Source organism: Trichosurus vulpecula, chromosome 8 (assembly GCF_011100635.1).
Source record: "Trichosurus vulpecula isolate mTriVul1 chromosome 8, mTriVul1.pri, whole genome shotgun sequence".
Lineage (NCBI taxonomy): Eukaryota > Metazoa > Chordata > Mammalia > Diprotodontia > Phalangeridae > Trichosurus > Trichosurus vulpecula.
The window spans coordinates 167,188,218-167,211,580 of NC_050580.1; the positions used below are offsets into that span (position 1 = coordinate 167,188,218).

Consider the following 23,363-nt stretch of genomic DNA (forward strand, 5'->3'; position numbering starts at 1 on the left):
TTCAACATAGGCCACATATGTATCATTATGCAAAACCCTTCCACAATACTCATGTTGTGAAAGACTAACTATATTTTGCTCCTTCCTATCCCATCCCCTGTTATTCAGTTTTCTCCCTTGACCTTGTTCCTTTTCAAAAGTGTTTGCTTTTGATTACCTCCTCCCCCTATTTGCCCTCTCTTCTATCGTCCCCCCTTTTTTATCTCCTTCCTCCTTCTTTCCTGTGGGGTAAGATACCCCATTGAGTGTGTATGGTATTCCCTCCTCAGGTCAAATCCAAAGAGAGCAAGATTCACTCATTCCCACTCACCTGCCCCCTCTACCCTTCCTACAGAACTGCTTTTTCTTCCCACTTTTATGTGAGACAATTTACCCCATTCTATCTCTCCCTTTCTCCCTCTCTCAATATATTCCTCTCTCATCCCTTAATTTGATTTTATTTTTTTAGATATCATCCCTTCATATTCAACTTACCCTGTGCCCTCTGTCTGTCTACATATACATATACATATATATATATATATATATATATATATATGTATATGTATATTCCCTTCAGCTACCCTAATACTGAGGTCTCATGAATTATACATGTCATCTTTCCATGTAGGAATGCAAACAAAACAGTTCAACTTTAGTAAGTCCCTTATGATTTCTCTTGTTTACCTTTTCATGCTTCTCTTTGTTCTTGTGTTTGAAAGTCATATTTTCTATTGACCTCTTTTCTTTTCACTGAGGAAGCTTGAAAGTCCTCTATTTTGTTGAAGGTCCATCTTTTGCCTTGAAGCATGATACTCAATTTTGCTGGGTAGGTTATTCTTGGTTTTAATTCTAGCCCCATTGACCTCTGGAATATCATATTCCAAGCTCTTCGATCTCTTAATGTAGAAGCTGCTAAATCTTGTGTTATCCTGATTGTGTTTCCACAGTAGTCAAATTGTTTCTTTGTGGCTGCTTGCAGTATTTTCTCCTTGATCTGGGAGCTCTGGAATTTGGTGACAATATTCCTAGGAGTTTTCTTTTTGGGATCTTTTTCAGGAGGCAATTGGTGGATTCTTTCAATTTCTCTTTTACCCTCTGGCTCTAGAATATCAGGGCAGTTCTCCTTGATAATTTCTTGAAAGATGATATCTAGGCTCTTTTTCGAATCATGGCTTTCAGGTAGTCCAATAATTTTTCAATTATCTCTCCTGGATCTATTTTCCAGGTCAGTGGTTTTTCCAATGAGATATTTCACATTGTCTTCCACTTTTTCATTCCTTTGGTTCTGTTTTATAATATCTTGATTTCTCATAAAGTTACTAGCTTCCACTTGCTCCAACCTAATTTTTAAGGTAGTATTTTCTTCAGTGGTCTTTTGGACCTCCTTTTACATTTGTGTAATTCTGCTTTTCAAGGCATTCTTCTCCTCATTGGCTTTTTGGAGCTCTTTTGCCATTTGAGTTAGCCTATTTTTTAAGGTGTTTTTTTCTTCAGTATTTTTTTTTGGGTCTCCTTTAGCAAGTCATTGACTTGTACAATTTTCATGGTTTTCTTGTATCATTCTCATTTGTCTTCCCAATTTTTCCTCTACTTCTCTAACTTGCTTTTCCAAATCCTTTTTGAGCTCTTCCATGGCCTGAGACCAGTTCATGTTTTTCTTGGAGGCTTTTAATGTAGGCTCTTTGACTTTGTTGACTTCTTCTGGCTGTGTGTTTTGGTCTCCTTTGTCACCAAAAAAAGATTCCAAGGTCTGAGTCTAAATCTGAGCCCATTTTCCCTGCCTGGCCATGTTCCCAGCCAACTATTTGACTGTTGAGTTTTTTGTCAGGGTATGACTGCTTATAGAGTATAGAGTACTTTGTCCCAATCTTGAGGGGCTGTGCTGTTGTTTTCAGAGCTATTTCTACGCAGCAAACTTTGCACACCCGCTTTCCTCCTCCCCCAAGAACTGCCAACTTGGCCCAGACTCAAGCAAGCTCTGACTCCAGCTCTGTTCTGCCACTGAATTCCTTCCACCAGGTGGGCCTGGGGCCAGAAGCAACTGCAGCTGTAGTTCTGCAGCTGTACCACCTCTGCTGCCCCCAGGATGGTAGCCAAACTGCGAACTCCTTACACTCTGTCCCCTGCAGTTTTTCTCACTAACCTTCTCTGTTGTCTTTGGTGTTTGTGGGTTGAGAAGTCTGGTAACTGCCACAGCTCACTGATTCAGGGCACTAGGGCCTGTTCCACCCAGCTCCCAGTCTGGTTGCTCCAGGCATAGCCTACACTGGGCTCTGCTCTGCTCTGCTCCGCTTCCAGCTCCATGAGATATACCCTTCCCAGCGACCATCCAGGCTGCCCTGGGCTGGAGCCCTGCTTCCCTCTGCTATTCTGTGGGTTCTGCAGTTCTAGAATTTGTTCAGAGCCATTTTTATCAGTGTTTGGAGGGTCCTATGGGAGAGCTCTAGGAAAGTCCCTGCTTTCCAGCTGCCATCTTGGCTCCACCCCTCCTCTGGGATTCAGTTTCTTAATCTGTAAAACAATGGAGTAGTATTAAATGATCTCTGTGATCCCTTCCCAGCTATGAATCTATGACCCTGTTATCCCTTCTTTATGGTCTTTGGTCCAACATAGTTCTCCTGGTCACTGAATTCTCTTTGTACACATGCTTATATTTCCTGACCTCAGGTGATAATTTTGCAAATGATGGTGGGCTTCAGAATATATGAGTTTTCATCTGATTTAGGCCTCAATCTATTCTAAAGAAATCTTAGAGAACACATTTTTTTTTTCAGGTGAACTCACTGATACCCATATGACTAACTTTGCCTTCAATATACTGAATTTTCCCAAATCTTTATGATTTTAAAAATCAAGAATATTAATACCACTTTAAAAAACACATGATATCACTGTAAGTCTTTCTTAAAGCATTGGTGTGCTTCCCTTGACCTTAATATATGGAGGAAAGATTATCCTGAGTAGACCAATTATGCCATTGCTTTAAAGCATTTTCCCAAGAGTCATTCTCATCCTCGTCCCTCTCTCCTCCTTTGAATTTCCTTCTTTCTTTTTTAACCAGAACTTTGTTAATTTAGCAGTGACCAGAACTGTTATAAAAGTTATGTAGAAGCTTCATGGCCTTTGCAGGAGAAAAATGGGTGACAGAGATGAGTTGATCCTTAAGAAATATAATCCTGCCATGTTTCAATCATTTTAAGACTGCATAATCAGGCTAAAGTATGTATGCCTTAAAATTAAATAGTTACCAGTTTAGTTCGTAAGTATTCTCTAAATCTAAGTTATATAGATATGTACACACATGCACCAGTTTAACTGGTCTGACAGAGGTTGGTGACCTGTATTGCTTGGTTGTACTACATATGTTTTCTAATGGTGGAATTGTTTTTTAGCCTCCTGTTTATAAATTCTCCCCAAAATGGAACAAATTGACCAGCTCTTTATCCCAGATTCCTAAAATACTGAGCAAGATAACTTTGTCTAGGTAGCTTGGGTATCCTTATCTGAGTTTCTAGTTCTTACCACATTAGTGTTTTCATGTTTTGTTTGCTTTGTTGATGGATTTTTCTAATCTATTAAAAATTCTTTGGGGAATTTTAGTCTTCTATGTTTGGGCTTGCTGTGATTTTGATGATGCTGATCCAGAATTTGCTTGAACAGTTTAACCCTGCTGACAGTATAAACATGTATTGTCATAATGAAAACAGATGACAGAAACAGAGAATCAGGACTCAAAAGCTAATTTAATCTTCACTTACAGAAACCTCTGTCCAAATTGTGTCAAGGCTTGCCAGTCTTAAATTGACTTCATTATCCATTTCACTACACTAACTAAATAATAGAAAAATCATATGAATTATTGCCAATCATCATTGTCACCATCATTGGATGTTTTATTTTAAAGTTTTCTTAAAAGGAGATTTCTGCTTTCTTCCTCTCTTCCCTTTTTCTTCTATGGTTATAGTAGAAAACAATATTTAAGATATATTATCAGAGAGTATCCTTCATTTATTTGTCCTTTTTATCCTTGATATTGGCAAATTTTCTTATAGACTTAATCCATGTGATATTGATATATAACTAGGACATTTGGACTTTAATCCATTTGAGTTTTTCGTATCACTCTGGATAGAATAGTTTCTATTCCTTGTTTTATGATAATGTTGGTTGTTAGGTCCCAAGTGTGTTTTTACTTAATGTAGGTAATTGTTCCCATGCCATTTAAAATAAGTAGTTTCTACGTAGCAAAATAGGGAAGTTTAGCTCAGGAAGTGATGACTCCATTCAGAGAAAATAAGTATAGAATGCACTGACCTACTTTCAAATGACGTAATGTTCACATGCGTACATTTAAAATGCTTATTTTAGGGAATAGTGGCATGATTTCAGTAATTCTGTTTGCTAATAAATGCTTAATATATTTGTGTTTAAAATGACTTGGTAGCTAGGCAAGAAGAAGGAAAAATGGAGAAGTATGGTGCAGTGATAAGAGCAGGAAACCTAGATTGTAGCCCTAGCTCTATTGTTATTTGGTGTTTAAGTTCAGAATAAAAATAAGCTAATTTTAAAGAATTAAATGAGACAATTTGTCTAAAATGCTTTGGGAAAACATGAAGCACTATACAAATTTGAGTTATCTATAGAAAATCAATAATAATTATTAATAGCTTTTCTATATTAATTTGCATTATTAGTATTACTACTACAGTAATCCTCTGATCCTGGTGAATTCTATTTTTTTATGTTAAAGAATTTCCTGTTTTGCACTTTCTACCTTCACAAATATGTTCTGGAAAATTCTTATTATATGACTTATCTAAATGAGCCATTTTCCTTTGGCAGCCGAAACATGAACCTCTTAGCATTTTCTGTGATCTTATGGGAGTCGAATATGAAGAAATGTGTCATTGGCTTTGCCATAGGAAGCTGGCTACTGCAACTGAGACCTATATCAAACCAATTCCCAAATTGCAGGCCACTAATGCTCGGGATGCCTTGGCTAAACATATCTATGCTAAACTCTTTAACTGGATTGTAGATCATGTCAATCAAGCTCTCCATTCTGCTGTAAAGCAGCACTCTTTTATTGGAGTGTTGGATATTTATGGGTAAGTGTATTATGTTAGTTAATTTTTAGTGGTGTTCATAAAACTTACAATAGATTAATTCATTTGAATGGCGGAAAATTTGCTAATAAAGAGAAATAACCAAGTAACTCTAAGGTGTTATTAGATACTCCAGCTTCTGCCCATTTTGATTAAAGAATTTCTTAGCGGCAGTAATATAATTATCCTACATTATGCAAAAATTAAACTGGGATCCAACTCTAGCTTACTTACTGTAGTAGAACATTTTTGCTTTCACTCTCTCTTATGGCAAATTATCATTAAAATCTTCTGTCTCTATACCTTTAAACATGGCATCCCCCATGCCTTGAATGGATTCTCCTGACTTCTCTTTGTGTTGAAACTATCTTTCTGCCAGGCCCGGCTCAAATAGTCAGTACACATTTATTAAGCAGCCACTATGTGTCTGGCACTGTCCTAAGCACTGGGAATACAAAAACAAAAAAAGAAAAGAAATCCCCACCCCCAAGGAGTTTACATTCCAGTGGGAGAGGACAACACACAAAAGGCTCAAAAGAAAGGTACCTAATGTGGGTGGCATGGTGAAGAAGTCAAAGAAGTCTCAGAGTTGTCCCATACCTCCTGTATGAAGGGTTTTGTTTTTTTTGTGTGTGTGTGTGTGCTTGCTAGAGCTAGAAGTTATCCTTTCTTCCTTATATCTAACATACTTCCTTCTTTGGACCTTTCTTATGTTCCTATTAAATTTTGACTTGTATTATATTTGTTTGTGTACAAGACTTCTTTCCCTACTATACTATAAACTCTTTGAGGGCTGTCTCTATTTCTTAGTTTTATCGTTGCTGTCTTCAGCACCCAGCATAGTGCGTTGGACATAGTAGGCACTTAATGAATGTGTATTACGTTGAATTGAATTAGAAATCCAGTTTGACTCTAACTCTTCCCTCCAATATATTCTACTTTTTTACTGTTGAATTCCTTATTGTACACTTGTGTTTAATATAATACTTTTTATTTGTGAACTGTGCTATTTTTAAAAAATTGTTAATTTTTTATTCCTGTGCCATTTGTACCAAGAGAGCTTTGGAATAATGGTGACTTTTGTAAACTGACCATTGAGAAAGTATGACAATTACCCCAAACACTATACTATATGCATTTATTAGTGCCATGTTAGTACTTCAATAGTACAATAATGTCTTTATTGATGACTTTAATTATCTTCCACTTTGGCATGAGATTTGTGTTATCCTTCTGGAGTCTGGTGGGCATTTAGGTTCATGGTCGGTGTCATTGACTTGGAACCCTCTTCCAGGAAAGTATTCAAACTTCGTTACTTTGGAGAGAGAATTTCAGATAATTTAGGGCTTTTCTTATTGTTTCTGTTGTGCAGTGTTTTGTGGGTATTTGTCTATTTGTACAGCCAATTATCTTTGGTTTTATAGGTTTGAAACATTTGAGATAAATAGCTTTGAACAATTTTGCATTAACTATGCCAATGAGAAGCTACAGCAACAATTCAACATGGTAAGAATTTTCTTTCCTACATCCCCCTACGTGCTAAAAAGTGATCCCTTTGAAAATTCTCAGTTGTATTTGAAATCTGGTTCCTGAAATGAATTCTAAAATTATACTTATTTTCTCAGGTTTAGAACAATTTAGGAAATGATGGTTAATAATTAATGTGATATCTAGAGAATGTCATGGTCTGTGTAGGCTCCAAGTATACAGTGCCCCTAGACTGCTCAGTGGAGCTACACTGAGAATCTTGTGCCCCCAAATGAACTTTTTAAGAGTAGTATGATAGGAAATGGTTTGGAGAATACAGACACTGCCTTTTGTTGTGTGTTTGAGGTGGTTTTATGTAATGCTTAAGCTTAGTTCTTATTTGTAGTGTTACATAATTAGAATTAGAAATTAAGTCTCTCTATGTTAGACTCACAATTTTATGGTGTGAAGAGACCCCCCCCCCCCAGCCGAAATGACCCCCTTGAACTTGTTTTCTTGAACAGTGGTTACTCAGTGAGCCAATGTAAAAGTTTCTTTAGCCTTTTTTTTTTTTTACCCTCCTATACAGCAGGTATAGAAAATATCCCACTGAATTATTATGGTGTTTGGAGATACTTGAATTAAAGAGGATATTTATATAGAAAAAAAGGATTCAGCTGTACAGTAAATCACACCTCTTAGCACAAATGTTAAAATAATATAGCAGTGCCTTTAGGGTCATAAACATAATATAGTTTCTAATGTGAATAAAAATGTAAATCCTGTCAAACTCCCATAAGAATCCAAATAGCAGTTTTTCCCTATCTCAGTGTCAAGAACTAAAGTCTGTTAAGAAAAAAAAAGAACTTGTCTTTCACCAGCCCAACTGATATATTTTATCAAGATATTTATACAGTTTCTTAATTCTTAGTGTCATATCTCTCAGTTTTCTTCCAATAAATTTTGAGGTTTGGATAACTAAATAGGGCTTACTGATTTGAGATTGGGGTGGGGGTTAGGCACTACTTTATAAATCTAGGATAATTTGAGACATTGTATTCTATATCCACATTTACTTTCAAACATTCTGACAACTTGTGGTATTTCTCGGGCTGAAAGATTCAGGTTAGCTTTGACATAAAAACTTAGCTGAGAGAGGAAAGCTGAATAATATTATGGTCTCAGTCAAATGTTTCTGTTGTCTTAAATGGAGGCTACTTATCGTTAAAATGAAAAAGAGACCATTGTGTTCAGAGACAGTGGTAATCATCATTCATAAGTGTGCTGCTAATATACAACACTCAGCTTTTGCATTGGAATTGAGGGCAGTAGAAATTTGCTTTCCATTGGCTTTGAATTCATGTGGTAAATATTACTAAAATGAAGTTAAACCTTTCACCTCTTTCAGCTCAGTGACTACTTGAAGAGCTCTGTTCTCCCACATCTATATCCACATCTACAGACGCATCCATTACATAGTACAACAATTTAAGAAATCAGGGAAATGTATTTTAGAAAGATTTCCCTGGGGGGGGCGTGGAATGTTAGCATTTAAACTCTCTGGTATTTAAACTCTGTGCTACCAACCACATCCAAAATTACTCATATTCTCAGGGTGATGAATAGCTAATGTTTGTTAAGCTTTCTTATACAGTGCCATTTGTCCTCATTCTGTTTCCCTGACTAGATTGCTGTATCTGAAAACCAGCAGGAGTTTTATAATGTTCTTAATAACACAGATCCTAAATAAATGTGGTTAATAGACTTAACGCATGTATTTTGATGCTGATGGTTACAAAGACGACTGTTTTTTCCCCTCCCTATAGCACGTTTTTAAGCTAGAACAAGAAGAGTATATGAAGGAGCAAATTCCATGGACACTCATAGATTTTTATGACAATCAACCATGCATCAACCTTATAGAAGCAAAACTGGGCATTCTGGACTTGTTGGATGAAGAATGCAAGGTAGGTAAAGTATTTCCAGCTGAGTACTTAAGGTCTATTGTAAGGGGTACAATAAGCTTGGAAGGGTTAGATTTGATTACGTAGTGATTCATAAGCCAAGTATGGCTTATTTTAGAGTGTCTTTCTTACCCCCTTGGTAGTGAATACCACAGCTCGACAATCCTTTTTTCTCACTGCTATGTGCCAGTTCCCATACAACTATGTTTCTTAGTTGTGGAAGGTTGCTAACTCCCACAAGTTCCATTTTGCTAAAGCTGGATGAGAAACATGGAGTGTTTTTGTTTGTTTGTTTGTTTTAAACATCTCATTCTAAAATATATGAGGGGATATTTTCACTTTCTTGTCTGGAAATTTTGGTCAGGCATTAGTCCTATCAGTGTGTATGTATACTTCCTTTTTGTTCAATAGTAGAAGATGTTTAAGGAAATGACTGACTCTCTTTTAAAGCTGTTTTTTTAACCTTGGTATTAAATTATCTTTGAAAGAAATTTTAAGTAATTCATACCCACATTGAATATAAATCACATTATAATGTAGATTGTGTTTTCCCATAAAAAGTTATTTTTTCGACCCACTCTCAATTACTCTGAGGCTGATTACCCATGTGGTAGATTTTCCATATCTTCCTTTTCTCATTTCTTTTGCTGTCTCTTTTTTTTGGAATTTCACTAATTATTAGCATCTCACTTAAAGAAGGTGGGAGAAAAATGGCTCAAGAGATGGTTCGAGATCATCTATCAATTTCTTTGTCCCTGCTACTACTGTCCTTCAGTGTCAAAGATAATCAAGATTTGGTTGCATGTGTATTATGACTATAGTTTAACCATTGAGCAGTATCCTTAGCAGGGAAGAGTAACTAGTAAATCATGAATTAAGATTTATAATAAAATGACTTCAATATCAGAGCTGATTATTTGTTTTGAGTAATGAATTCTGTCTTGGTGAAGATATTATATATATGGCCATTAGCCATATAAATGTTGAAAGTACAATTAAAACTTTAGTATTTCAGACATATCAGGGAGAGAAGGAGAATGGAACAAGCTTTTATTAAGCACCTACTATGTCCCAGGCACTTCTAAGCGCTTTATAAATATTACCTCATTTTATCTTCACAATAACCCTGTGAGGTAGGTGTAATATTGTCCCCATTTTACAGTTGAGGAAACTAAGGCAGACAGAAGTTAAGTGACTTGCCCAGGGTCACACAGCTAGTAAATGCATGAGACCAAATTCAAACAGAGGTCTTCCTGATTCCAGGCCCATCACTCTATCCACTGTGTCACCTGCCAACCTTAGAGAGGCTATAGAAAAGCTAGCTTGAATTAATAAACACTTGAAAAGAAATTCAGTTTTATTACTTTCTTCATCTTTAAAATCAGGGTGATAGCCCAGATTATTTGCAAGATTACTTCTTTCTCTAATATTCTTTGCCTCTAAGTGTTCCGTAGTAGATGTCTGCAGGAAACCTACTTTTGATGAAAAAATTAATTATTTGTAATTAGCATATCAGTTGTCTCTAAGCAAGTGACTACTTGAATATACTAATAGTTGTCATAATAGTTTTATAACAATAGCTTAAACATCCACTCTGTAGTCGTGTTTACAAAAATTGATTAGTAAATCCTTTTTTTTAGTAATCATGTGAATGTAAACTTCATCTTGATTAACTACAAAAAATATTGCCAATTCTGAATTAATGGAGTCTAAATTCATAAGTTTTCTCATATATTTGAACTTTATATGTCTTACAGTTCACTTTGGAAATACAAGCTTAGCATTTCATTTTTATACTGTAACAGTCATTATGAAGCCATAAACCATTATTTAAATTAACCAGTGATCACCTTTGTCAGAGGAATTAAAAAAAGCTTAATGAATTATTGGCTTATTTTCTTCTCTAGTATAGGTATAGATAAATGAGAAGTCTTTAACATTTGAATAGCCAGCATTCTTTAGTGACTGATGTCAGCTATGGGATCTAAGGCCAGTCATTTATTTTACCTGGAGTTCATCTGTAAAATAAGAGCGTTAGACTAGACCATTTCTAAGGTCCCTTGTAGCACTAACATGTTTGGCTCTCTCTATGGGGAACCAATGAACAGGGCAAATTTTCATCCGTTGTAGGGATCCCAGCTCTAAAGCTAGAAAGGACTTTGAAAGTCAAAGAGTACACCTCTCTCATCTGGCAGATTAGCACACTGAGGCCCAAAGTCATAGTACCCACTATACCACGCTGCCTGACATTATTTACCTATAATATATATTGGCTAACACTCTCCCTTAGTATAATGTCTAAAGATGTAATACTTCAATTTTCTGTAATATAACATTAGTAATGTTTTGGTTGTTTCTAAGATGAAAATATTTTCAAGATATACTTTCATTTACAACTTAGTTCATTTGCTTGGAGTCATAGGTCTAGATTTGGAAGAGAATTCAGAGACCATCTGGCCAACCTCCTTGCTCTGTAGATGAGGAAACTTGGGCCCAGGGAGGTGGTGACTTGACTGCACAAATGATACGAATCAAAGGCAGAATTTGACCTATATCCTATGATCCCAAAGACAGTATTCTTTCCATTGTGCCATCTGCATAAATTTAAATTAGAGGTGCTTTAGTTTTGTGGGCAGTTAGGCAGCACAGTGGATAGAGTGCCCAGCCTGGAGTCAGGAATACCTAAATTCAGATCCAGCCTCAGATTTGCTTCAGTTTCCTAATCTGTAAAATGAGCTGGAGAAGGAAATGGCACATCATTTTCTTGGCAAAGATATTCAGCATCTTTGCCAAGAAAATCCCAAATGGGGTCATGAAGAGTTGAATACAACTAAAACAACTGAATGACAGCAAAGCTTTAGATTTTAAAGCATGGTGTTCCTATCCTCAAGAAATGTGTAGAGACCATAATGTTTTAAACATATTGGAGACTGATTTCTTTGCTATCTGATAATTTAAAATATAACTAAATGTCATAGAGTCACAGAGTTGGAAGGGATCTTGGAGGCCATCTTGTCCAACCAACCTGTTCATAGTTGTACAGAAATCCTCTATATCATCTAGCCTTTCCTTGAAAACCTCTAATGAGCGAGGACCTCTCCAGAAAGCCAGTACAGTTTTGTGCAATTCTAAGAAACTTTTTCCTTATGTTAAACCTAAATCTGATTCTCTATAGCTTCTACCCCTTATTCCTAGTTCTTTACTCTGGAGCTAAGTAGCACAAGACTAATCTCTCCTTCTTTATGATCCTCCTTCATTTACCAGAAGAAGGCTACCATGTTCCCTCAAGTCTTTCCTCTTGCTTAAACATTCCCATTTCCTTCAGATGGTATAATCTCAAGATTTTTCAACACCTTCTACCTTTGAGGCTTCATTTTAGTCAGTTATTCAATGATAGATGGGACAGCCTAGAGTAGTGGATATAGGTCAGGCCTTTGAGTAAAAAAGACATAGGTTTATACTTCTAACACATCATATCTGTGACCATGGGCTAATCATTTAATCCCTTAGCAATTTGGGCAGTCCTCTAACACTATACACCACATACCAATCTGCATTGATGGGATACCATGTGAATTCCCTACACTAATGAAGTCTCAACTCTGACCAAAAAATTTGGATGATAGATGTAAATTCCCCTATTATCCAAAATTTCAAGGTATTTTTTTCATTTTTAAGGTCTGCTTATGGAATTTTAGCTACTTTGGTTGTATGCTTCTGACTTTAGTGGTACACAGACATGATAGCATGGTTATATAGGGGAGAATACTAGATCTAAAGTCAGAGGACCTAGGTCCAAGTCCTGCATCTTTTACTACCTATGTAATCTTAGGCAAGTCATTTAAATCTTTCTGGGCTTCTGTTTTCTCATTTAGAAAAAGGTGGTTGGATTAGTTGAACTCTGAGGTCCTTTCTAGCTCTAACTCTGTGATCCTGGCTGCTTGTCTTTGGATATTTTCCAGTTTACCAATGTCCTCAAGAGATGTCACTTAATTTTCCAGATATCCAAAAAGAGTAGAATATAGTGGGTAAAATATAACCTTTCTCATTTTTGACTCTCTCCTATTATAGATGAAAGTCTATTAGATTTTTTGACTCCTCTATCACATTATTGATTTATATTGAGCTTGTACCACTAAAATTCTCTGATCTTTTTTAGATGCTATCTAGCCACTGCTTCCCCATCTGGTATTTGATAAAAAATTTTTTTTTGTCTCTTTCTGAATGTGTTCAATATATACGATAATTTTCATCTTCCCATAAGCTTGTCCTGATTTCCTAACATGTCAAGAATACACATAGCTATAAGATTTTTTTCAATAGTTTGTCTTTTAGTATAAAAACCCATTTAGTTGTTCATTTGCAACTTGATGAAATATGTTAAATAAAAAATGGAAAAGAATGCCCTAAGTCAGCCTTGGGAAGATATTCAATTATAGGATTTTATAATATTTGGTTTGTGGTATGCAGACTATCAAAGTGAGTCCACAGAAACATGAAGATAGAAGAGCTCTTTAAGTTTATGTAAAAGGTGTTATGTAATTGACAGAAAGTGCAGTTTGCCATCTTAATTACTTCAGATGAGCATCACAGCTATGTTCTAACTGCTGCCTTCTCTTTCTTTTCTAGATGCCTAAAGGTTCAGATGATACATGGGCCCAGAAGTTGTACAACACACATTTGAACAAATGTGCACTCTTTGAAAAACCCCGTCTATCAAACAAAGCTTTTATCATTCAGCATTTTGCTGACAAAGTAAGGATGCTTTGCTGTGGGTTGTTTTTGTTTATTTCTTTTAAACTTTAGAAGATTCAGGTTGAAAAAAAGTGGGGGGAAACCAATAGCAGGTAATTTTTTCCTTCTTTGCTAAAGGTTGCATTCTATAATGGCCTTAGGGATGGGAATAGGGACTGGACCTGTGATTTCATTGGTATAGGTAACTCCCCAGTGAAGAAAATCCCTCTACCAATACAAATCTGTACCTTTTCTACAAGTTACAGTTTTGGAGAGTTACCTAGGGCATTGAGATCAGCCCAGGATCTCACTGCCACTGTGTGTCAAAGAAAAGACTTGAACTTGTCTTCCTGGTTTTGAGGCCAGATTTCTATCTACTATTCAGGATTCTCTCTCATTTTATGGCTTTGTGGGATGATTAACCTGTATTGTTTGTTTTTGTTTTTTTACTTCACTCCCATTTGAATTTTGATGTCAAATAATTGAGAGTTATCAATAATATTGTTATCCTGTGTATAACTGGATTTTATCACTGGATTTCACACATATTAGAAAGTCTTATAAGGCATCTTTAGATTGCAGCACGGGAGTGGAGGTTGAGATGGTAAGTGGGCCTGGGTTACTTACCTGTCTTTACAAAGGTTACCTTTAGGGACTGTCTTCTTTCCAGGTTTGCCATAATCTTGACTGGAGACCTTAAGATATCCCTTAGAGACATAAAAGCTCCAAAGTGATCTTTCAATTTAGGAGTAGGCTGATGGGAATAACAATCTGTGGAGGAAGGAGCATATGAATTTATCCTTATGAAGTTTGCCGCTATGAAATGGCACCTTGGAATTTTTCACATTAACTTGTTTCCTTAAACCCTACCTCAACTGTGTTAGCTCTTCTACTTTCTCTCCACCAACCCGCCATTTATTCTCACTCTTTTTCACTAGCAACCTTTTTCCCAAAGGGGAAATTCATTTCTGCCAGATGGTTTCTACTGAGCCACAAGGATACATGACTATGGCATCGGAGGAAGTGGGGGTGGGGGGGAAGCAGTCTGTAGTGGGACAGATGATAAACTCCAGGCGTTATGATCAGCCTGGTTATGGAGGGGATAAGAGGCTGGCAGAAAGACAAGCCACTCTTATTAGTCCTTTCGTATGTTCATTGAGAGTACTGAGGGTAACAAACAGAAATCCTATGGATCCATAAATTATTGGTTCTCATAAAAACGTCTGGTGAGTTTTACTATAATTTTGATAGGCTTCGATCCTATAATTTCACTTTTATAATAGAAATGGTTTTGACTAACTGAAACATTCCTAGCATAGTGCCCTACAAACAGCAGGCACTGAAGATGTGTTTCTTGAAATTAATAAGTAGCTCAAAATCTTTTTGTTGTTGTTATTGAAGAGTTTGGTTAAATATTTAAATTTTTCCATATGTTTGCAGGTTGAATACCAGTGTGAAGGCTTCTTGGAGAAGAATAAGGATACAGTTTTTGAAGAACAAATTAAAGTTCTTAAATCAAGCAAGGTAACCATAGAAAATATTTTCCCCTGGTCATAAAATAGTCAATATAATCAAACTATTATGTGGTAGGTGCTGTGTTAAGCAGTTGTGATGCAAATATGAGAAAGAAAGCCACTTCCTGCTCTCAAGGAGATTACAATCTAATGGGAGAAGACAACATGACAAAAGAAAGCTGGAAAGGGCTAAGGGTGGAAAGAAGGAAAGCTACCTAGTATGGAGACACGTTGGAAAAGTCCAGAAGAGTGCAACCAGGTAGTAAATGAAAGATGGCTGGCCTTGGAACCTTTGGTGCATGGATCTGCCATCCAGTCAGAGATTGTGGGAGCAGAGGGTACTGATGAGGTGTGAATACCCAGGCTGATGTGATTTTGCAGGGTGATGAGGTTGCAGATGGCACGATAGAGAAATCTATAGGAGTTCAGCCAAGTGGGGATTTGTAAAAATTATTTGGTTGGATACTTTGTAGATAACTAGTTGTTAAATGGCAATCTTCCTGCAAGCCTGCCTGCACTATTCCATTATCATTTTCTTGTTCTAGGATTTCCACTTAGGAAATTGGCTTCTGTACAGTGTCATGTATGCATTTAAATACTGCTCTTGGAGCAAAAACTTTTGTTTTCAATGGCTTTTAAAATATTGATTCTTATTTTTAGGCTGGATCATTTAAATATTAAATGGCCAAATTTAACACTCAATCACAGTTAAAGTGAAATTGTGATTCTAATCGAATTTTGTGGGGAAAATCAAACCTCCTTTTTCCTATCCTTATGATTCACAGGCAGCATAGTTTATAAAGCTTTTTTTTAAAAGGAAATATGATACAGAATTTGTTTTTAATTTTCTGTTTTTTAGGTTTAAAATTGCAACTCACTATTGTTTTAGGATTAGTGGTGAAACTACAAATTTACAAACAGGCAGTGTTGCTGCTTGTTTAATAAAATGCTGATGCGAATGATATTTTTTAAAGGTTATTTAACTTAGGTAGAATATTTCTAAGCTCTTAATTCCCTAGGCACAGATGTTTGTCTTCTAAGATTCCTGATGAACTTATTCATCAGAAGGTAATCATGAATGCTAATGAATCATTTATGATAATTAGTCATCTCATCTGTCAGTCAGTTTAAGAAAGAATTTTACATTTCAAGTTTGTTTTGCTTCCATGGGAGATTTACTTCATACAAAGCTTTCAAGGCCTAGTGTGTTTTAAGAATCTTTATAAAACTGTCGAAGGTTGTGAATTCTTGTTCTGTAGCACATGACAGGTAGGCAAGATATATGTGCTATTTTCATTGATGTCTTTTATTTTTATATCACCTTAATTTCCACATGTACTTCCCTATCATCTCCCTAGTGAACTATCTCTTGTAATGAAGAATTTTTTAAAAAAGAAGAAAAAAATATTTATAGTAAAATTAACATATTGGCTCAGTGTTCTGTTTTGCAAAGAAGGAATGTAGGTGCATTTTCTCCTATCTTCTTCAGGGCTAGACTTGGTCATTACAATTACACTTGGAGGCCTTTCCATTCACAGTGTTATAGTCATTATACACATTGTTTTCTTGATGCTGTTTACTTTACTTTGCACTGGTTCAGATGCCTTCTCCTGCTTCTCTGAATTCTTCATCTTTATCATTTCTTTTTTTTTCTCACTGATTCTTTTTTTTTTATTTTGTAAAAGTTATTATATATTTATTTAATATTTTTAGTTTTCAGCATTGATTTTCACAAGAGTTTGAATTACAATTTTCTCCTCATTTCTACCCTCCCCCCACTCCAAGATGGCATATATTCTGATTGCCCCATTTCCCATTCAGCCCTCCCTACTGTCACCCCACTTCCCTTACTTTCTTGTAGGGCAAGATAGATTTCTTATTTCCTAGTTGCATGCAAAAACTTTTTTTTTGAACATCTGCTTTTAAAACTTTGAGTTCCAAATTCTCTCCCCTCTTCCTTCCCCACCACCCCTCCCTAAGAAGGCAAACAATTTAACGTAGGTCACATGTGGATCATTATGCAAAACCATTCCACAATACTCAAGTTGTGAAAGACTAACTATATTTTGCTCCTTCCTATCCTATCCCCCTTTATTCAGTTTTCTCCCTTGACCCTGTCCCTTTTTAAAAGTGTTTGCTTTTGATTACCTCCTCCCCCAGCTGCCTTCCATTCTATTGTTCCCCCCCCCCTTTTTTTATCTCCTTCCTCCTTCTTTCCTGTGGGATAAGATACCCAATCAAGTGTGCATGTTATTCCCTCCTCAGGTCAAATCTGATGAGAACAAGATTCACTCATTCCCCCTCACCTGCCTCCTCTTTCCTCCTCTTTCCTTCTTATAGATCTGCTTTTTCTTGCCACTTTTATGTGAGATAATTTACCCATTCTTTCTCTCCCTCTCTCAATATATTCCTTTCTCATCTCTTAATTTGATTTTTTTTAGATATCATCACTTCATATTCAACTTACCCTGTGCCTTCTGTCTATGTGTGTGTGTGTGTGTGTGTGTGTGTGTGTGTGTGTGTGTGTGTATATGTGTGTATATATATATATATATATATATATACACACACATATGTATATTCCCTTCAGCTACCCTAATACTGAGGTCTCATGAATTATACACATCATCTTTCCATGTAGGAATGTAAACAAAACAGTTCAACTTTAGTAAGTCCCTTATGATTTCTCTTTCTTGTTTACCTTTTCATGCTTCTCTTGATTCTTGTGTTTGAAAGTCAAATTTTCTATTCAGCTCTGGTCTTTTCACTGAGAAAGCTTGAAAGTCCTCTATTTTGTTGAAGATCCATATTTTGCCTTGGAGCATTATACTCAGTTTTTCTGGGTAGGTGATTCTTGGTTTTAATCCTAGCCCCATTGACCTCTGGAATATCATATTCCAAGCTCTTCGATCTCTTAATATAGAAGCTGCTAGATCTTGTGTTATCCTGATTGTGTTTCCACAATAGTCAAATTGTTTCTTTGTGGCTGCTTGCAGTATTTTCTCCTTGATCTGGGAGCTCTGGAGTTTGGTGACAATATTCCTAGGAGTTTTCTTTTTGGGATCTTTTACAGGAGGCAATTGGTAGATTCTTTTGATTTCTCTTTTACCCTCTGGCTCTATCAGGGCAGTTCTCCTTGATAATTTCTTGAAAGATGATATCTAGGCTCTTTTTTGGATTATGACTTTCAGGTAGTCCAATAGTTTTTCAATTATCTCTCCTGGATCTATTCTCCAGGTCAGTGGTTTTTCCAATGAGATATTTCACATTGTCTTCCACTTTTTCATTCCTTTGGTTCTGTTTTATAATATCTTGATTTCTCATAAAGTCACTAGCTTCTACTTGCTCCAATCTAATTTTTAAAGTAGTATTTTCTTCAGTGGTCTTTTGGACCTCCTTTTACATTTGTGTAATTCTGCCTTTCAAGGCATTCTTCTCCTCATTGGCTTTTTACCATTTGCCATTTGAGTTAGCCTATTTTTTAAGGTGTTATTTTTGGGTCTCCTTTAGCAAGTCATTGACTTGTACAATTTTCATGGTTTTCTTGCATCATTCTCATTTGTCTTCCCAATTTTTCCTCTACCTCTCTAACTTGCTTTTCCAAATCCTTTTTGAGCTCTTCCATGGCCTGAGACCAGTTCATGTTTTTCTTGGAGGCTTTTGATGTAGGCTCTTTGACTTTGTTGACGTCTTCTGGCTGTATGTTTTGGTCTCCTTTGTCACCAAAGAAAGATTCCAAGGTCTAAGTCTAAATCTGAGCCCATTTTCCCTGCCTGGCCATGTTCCCAGCCAACTATTTGACTGTTGAGTTTTTTGTCAGGGTATGACTGCTTATAGAGTATAGAGTACTTTGTCCCAATCTTGAGGGGCTGTGCTGTTGTTTTCAGAGCTATTTCTACACAGCAAACTCTGCCACACCTGCACTCCTGCTCCCCCAAGAACTGCCAACCTGGACCAGACTCAGATCTAAGCAGGCTCTGCACTCCAGCTCTGATTTGCCACTTAATTCCTCCCACCAGGTGGGCTTGGGGCCAAAAGCAACTGCAGCTGTAGTTCTGCAGCTGCACCACCTCTGCTGCCCCCAGCATGGTGGCCGAACCATGAACTCCTTTCACTCTGTCCCCTCCAGTTTTTCCCACTAATCTTCTCTGTTGTCTTTAGTGTTTGTGGGTTGAGAAGTCTGGTAACTGCCACAGCTCACTGATTCAGGGCAGTAGGGCCTGTTCTGCCTGGCTCCCGGTCTGGTTGGTCTGGGTGCAGCCCACGGTAGCCTCTGCTCCACTCCACTTCCACCTCCATGCGATAGACCCTACCCAGCGACAATCTAGGCTGCCCTGGGCTGGAGCCCTGCTTCCCTCTGCTATTCTGTGGGTGCTGCAGTTGTAGAATTTGTTCAGAGCCATTTTTTATTGGTCTTTGGAGGGTCCTGGGGAAGAGCCCTAGGCAAGTTCCTGCTTTCCAGCTGCCATCTTGGCTCTGCCCCCTACCATCTTTATCATTTCTTACAGTACAGTAATAATATTCTAATACATTAAGATACCACATTAAAAAACTACTCTTGCCCAGTTGATGAGCCACAACTGTGTTGTTTCCTTTTCTTAACAACTACAAAAAGCACTGCTGTAAATATTTTGGTATAAATGGATATCTCTTTCAATCTTTGACCTCCTTGGTGTATATGCCTCATAGTGGATTAGCCAGGTTAAAGAGTATAGACATTTTAGCCACTTTTTTTTTCCTTTTCCAATCTTTCTTTTTAAGATTTTGAGTTCCAAATTTTTTCCCCATCTCTCCTGTCCTTCCCCAAGATGGCACATCATTTGATATAGGCTCTACATATACATTCATATTGCACCTATTTATGCATTAGTCATGTTGTAAAGAAGAATTAGAGCCAATGGGAGAAACCACGAAAAAGACAAAACAAACAACAACAACAAAATGAATAAAGAGAGAGAGAGAGCAAATAGTATGCTTAAATCTACATTCAGACTCCATAGTTCTTTTTCTGGATGTGGATAGCATTTTCCATTATGAGTCTTTTTGGAGTTGTCTTGGATCCTTGCTTTGCTGTGAAGATATAAGTCAATCAAAGCCATTGCACATTGTGGGTATTATTGTGTACAGTGTTCTCCTGGTTCTGCTCCCTTCACTCAGCATCAGTTCATTCAAGTCTCTCCAGGTTTTTCTGAAGTCTGCCTGCTCATCATTTCTTATAACACAATAGTATTCCATTACATTCATATACCGTGACTTGTTTAGCCATTTCCTGACTTATGGGCATCCCCTCAGTTTCCAGTTCTTGGCTACCACAAAAAGAGCTGCTTTAAATATTTTTGTACATGTGGGTCTTTTCCCATTTTTGTGATCTCATTTGTATGATCTCTGTGGTATGCATACCTAGTAGTGTTGTTGCTGGGTCAAAGGGTATGCACATTTTTATAGCCCTTTGGGCATAGTTCCAAATTGCTCTCCAGAATGGTTGGATCAGTTCACAACTCCACCAACAATGCATTAATGTTCCAATTTTCCCTACATCTTCTCCACCATTTTTCATTTTCCTGTTTTGTCATGTTAGCCAATCTGATAGGTATAATGTGATACCTCAGAGTTGTTTTGATTTGCATTTCTCTAATCAATAGTTATTTAGAGCATTTTTTCATATGACTATTGTTTGCCTTAATTTCTTCATCTGAAAACTGCCTGTTCATATCCTTTGACCATTTATCAATTGGGGAATGACTTGTAATCTTGTAGATTTGATTCAGTTCTCTATTATTTTAGAAATGAGGCCTTTATTGGAGACTCGGGTTATAAAAATTCTTTCCCAGTTTTCTGCTTCCCTCCTAATCTTAGTTACATTGGCTTTGCTTGTGCAAAACCTTTTCAATTTAATGTAGTAAAAATTATCCCTTTTGCATTTTATAATGTTCTCTATCTCTTTTTTGGTCATAAATTCTTCTGTTCTCCATAAATCTGACAGGTAACCTATTTCTTGCTCTCCCAGTTTTTTTATAATATCAGCCTTTATATCTAAATCATATACCCGTATGGTGTAAGATCTTGGTCTATGCCTAGTTTCTGCCATACTATTTTCCATTTTTCCCAGCAGTTTTTGTCAAATAATGAGTTCTTATCCCAGAAGCTGGAGTCTTTGGCTTTATCAAACAGTAGATTACTATAGTCAATGACTACTTGTCTTGTGTACCTTCCACTGTTTTTTAGCCAGTACCAAATAGTTTTGATGATTCCTGCTTTATTATACAATTTAAGATCTGGTATGGCTAGCATTTTTTTCATTAGTCGTCTTGATATTCTGGACCTTTTGTTCTTCTAGATGAATTTTGTTATTATTTTTCCTGGCTCTACAAAATAATTTTTTGGTAGTTTGATTGATATGGCACTTAATAAGTAAACTAGTTTAGGTAGAATTGTCATTTTTATTATGTTAGCTTGGCCTATCCATAAGCACCTGATGTTTTCCCAACTCTTTAGATCTGACTTTATTTGTGTGAAAAGTGTTCTGTTATCGTGTTCATATAGTTCCTGGGTTTGTTTTGGCAGGTAGACTCCCAAATATTTTATAATATCTACAGTAACTTTAAATGGAATTTCTCTTTCTGTCTCTTAGTGTTGGGTTTTGTTAGTAATATGTAGAAATGCCAATGATTTATGTGGGTTTATTTTATATCCTTAACTTTGCTAAAGTTGTTTATTATTTCAAGTAGTTTTTTTTTACTTGATCCTCTAATATTCTCTAAGTATATCATCATACCATATGCAAAGAGTGATGGCTTTGTTTCTTCTTTGCCTATTCTAATTCCTTCAATTTCTTTTTCTTTTCTTTTTGCTAAAATTAATGTTTCTAGTACTATATTGAATAACAATGGTGATGGAATAAGAGTATGACAGTCTTGTTTCACCCCTGATCTTATGCTTCTAGCTTATCTCCATTACATATAATGCTTGCTGATGGTTTTAGGTAGATGCTACTTAAACATTTCAAGGAAAACTCCATTTATTCCTATGCTCTCTAGTGTTTTTAATAGGAGTGAGTGTTGTATTTTGCCAGAAGCTTTTTCTGTATCTATTGAGATAACCATATGGCTTCTGTTAGTTTTGTTGTTGATATGGTCAATTTTGCTGATAGTTTTCCTAATATTGAACCAGCCTGGCATTCCTGGTATAAATCCTACCTGGTCATAGTGTATTATCTTCATGATAAGTTCAGCCACATTTTAAAAAGCTTAATTCTAAATTGCTTTCCAGAATGGCTGGAACAATTCACAGCTCCACCTATGCTTTTTTTGTGTGCCTATCTTTCAGCAGCCCTTTTGATAGTGTTTCCATGTTGTATAATTTTTGCTATATGGTGTGTGTGTGTGTGTGTGTGTGTGTACATGCATGTATGTATGTAAAAAGAACAGAGATTTATTTTTTGCCGTTCCAAATTTTCTTCTATAGCTAGCATTTCTAGTAAATATTCAACAGTAATGGTGATAATGGATGCCCTTACTTCACCCCTGATCTTATTAGAAAGAATTCTAGCTTACTCTGATAGATAATGCTTGCTCTTGGGTTGAGATAGATACTACTTATCATTTCATGGAAAGCTCCATTGATTCCTGTGCTTTCTAGTGATTTTTTTAAAAGAGAAATCAATGTTATATTTTGTCAAAAGCTTTTTCTACATCTATTAAAATGATCCTGTGATTTTTTAAAAATATGATCAATTATACTTACTGTTTTCCTAGTATTGAACCAGCCCTCCATTCCTAGTATAAATCCATCCTGGTCATAGTGTATGATCTTTGTGATACATTGCTATAATCTCCTTGGTAGAATTTTATTTAAAATTTTTACATTGATATTCATTAGGGAAATTGATCCACAGTTTTTTCTCCTCTGTTTTGACTCTTGCTGGTTTAAATTTCAAGAATATATCTGTGTCATAGAAGGATTGAACAGGACTCCTTCTTTACCTAATTTTTCAAACAGTTTATATAGTTTTGCAATTAATTATTCTTTAAATGTTTGTTAGAATTTGCCGGTAAATTCATCTAGTCTGTTCTTTTATTTTTCCTTAGGAGCTCATTTATGATTTAATTTCTTTTTCCAAGATAAAATTATTTAAGTATTCTGTTTTCTGTTCTCTTTACCCAGGCAATTTGTATTTTTGTAAATATTCATCCATTTCACTTATTGACAGTTTTATTGGCATATAGTTGGGCAAAAAAGCTCCTAATTATTGCTTTTATTTCTTCCTTATTTTGTGTTATCACCTTTCTAACTTTTGATAACAGTCATTTGATTTTCTTCTTTCCTTTTTTAATCAGTCTATTTCAGTTTAATCTATTTCATTAAAAAAATTAGCTCCTAGTTTTATTTATTGTTTCAATGATTGTTTTTTTTTACTGTCACTTCTATTCATCTCTTCTTTGATTTTCAGGGTTTTTATTTTGGTGTTTAGTTGGGGGTTTTTAATTTATTGTTTTCCTAGATTTTTTATTTGCATGCCCAATTCCTTAATATGCTGCTGCTGCTTCTTCTTGTTCTTCTTCTTCTTCTTCTTCATCTTCTTTTTGAATTATGTAAGC

At 36.1% G+C, this 23,363-nt stretch overlaps 1 protein-coding gene across 3 annotated transcripts in view; it reads left to right on the forward strand.

The window, feature by feature from the left end:
• The window catches only part of MYO5A (myosin VA), a 232,181-nt gene that overhangs the window by 118,778 nt on the left and 90,040 nt on the right, over positions 1-23,363 (forward strand). For all 3 annotated transcript variants that reach the window (XM_036734147.1, XM_036734144.1, XM_036734145.1), the window contains exons 10-14: positions 4,825-5,090; positions 6,512-6,593; positions 8,381-8,521; positions 13,148-13,273; positions 14,693-14,776. In XM_036734147.1, the coding sequence (XP_036590042.1) occupies positions 4,825-5,090; positions 6,512-6,593; positions 8,381-8,521; positions 13,148-13,273; positions 14,693-14,776 (699 nt within the window). The remainder of the gene's footprint in view (positions 1-4,824; positions 5,091-6,511; positions 6,594-8,380; positions 8,522-13,147; positions 13,274-14,692; positions 14,777-23,363) is intronic.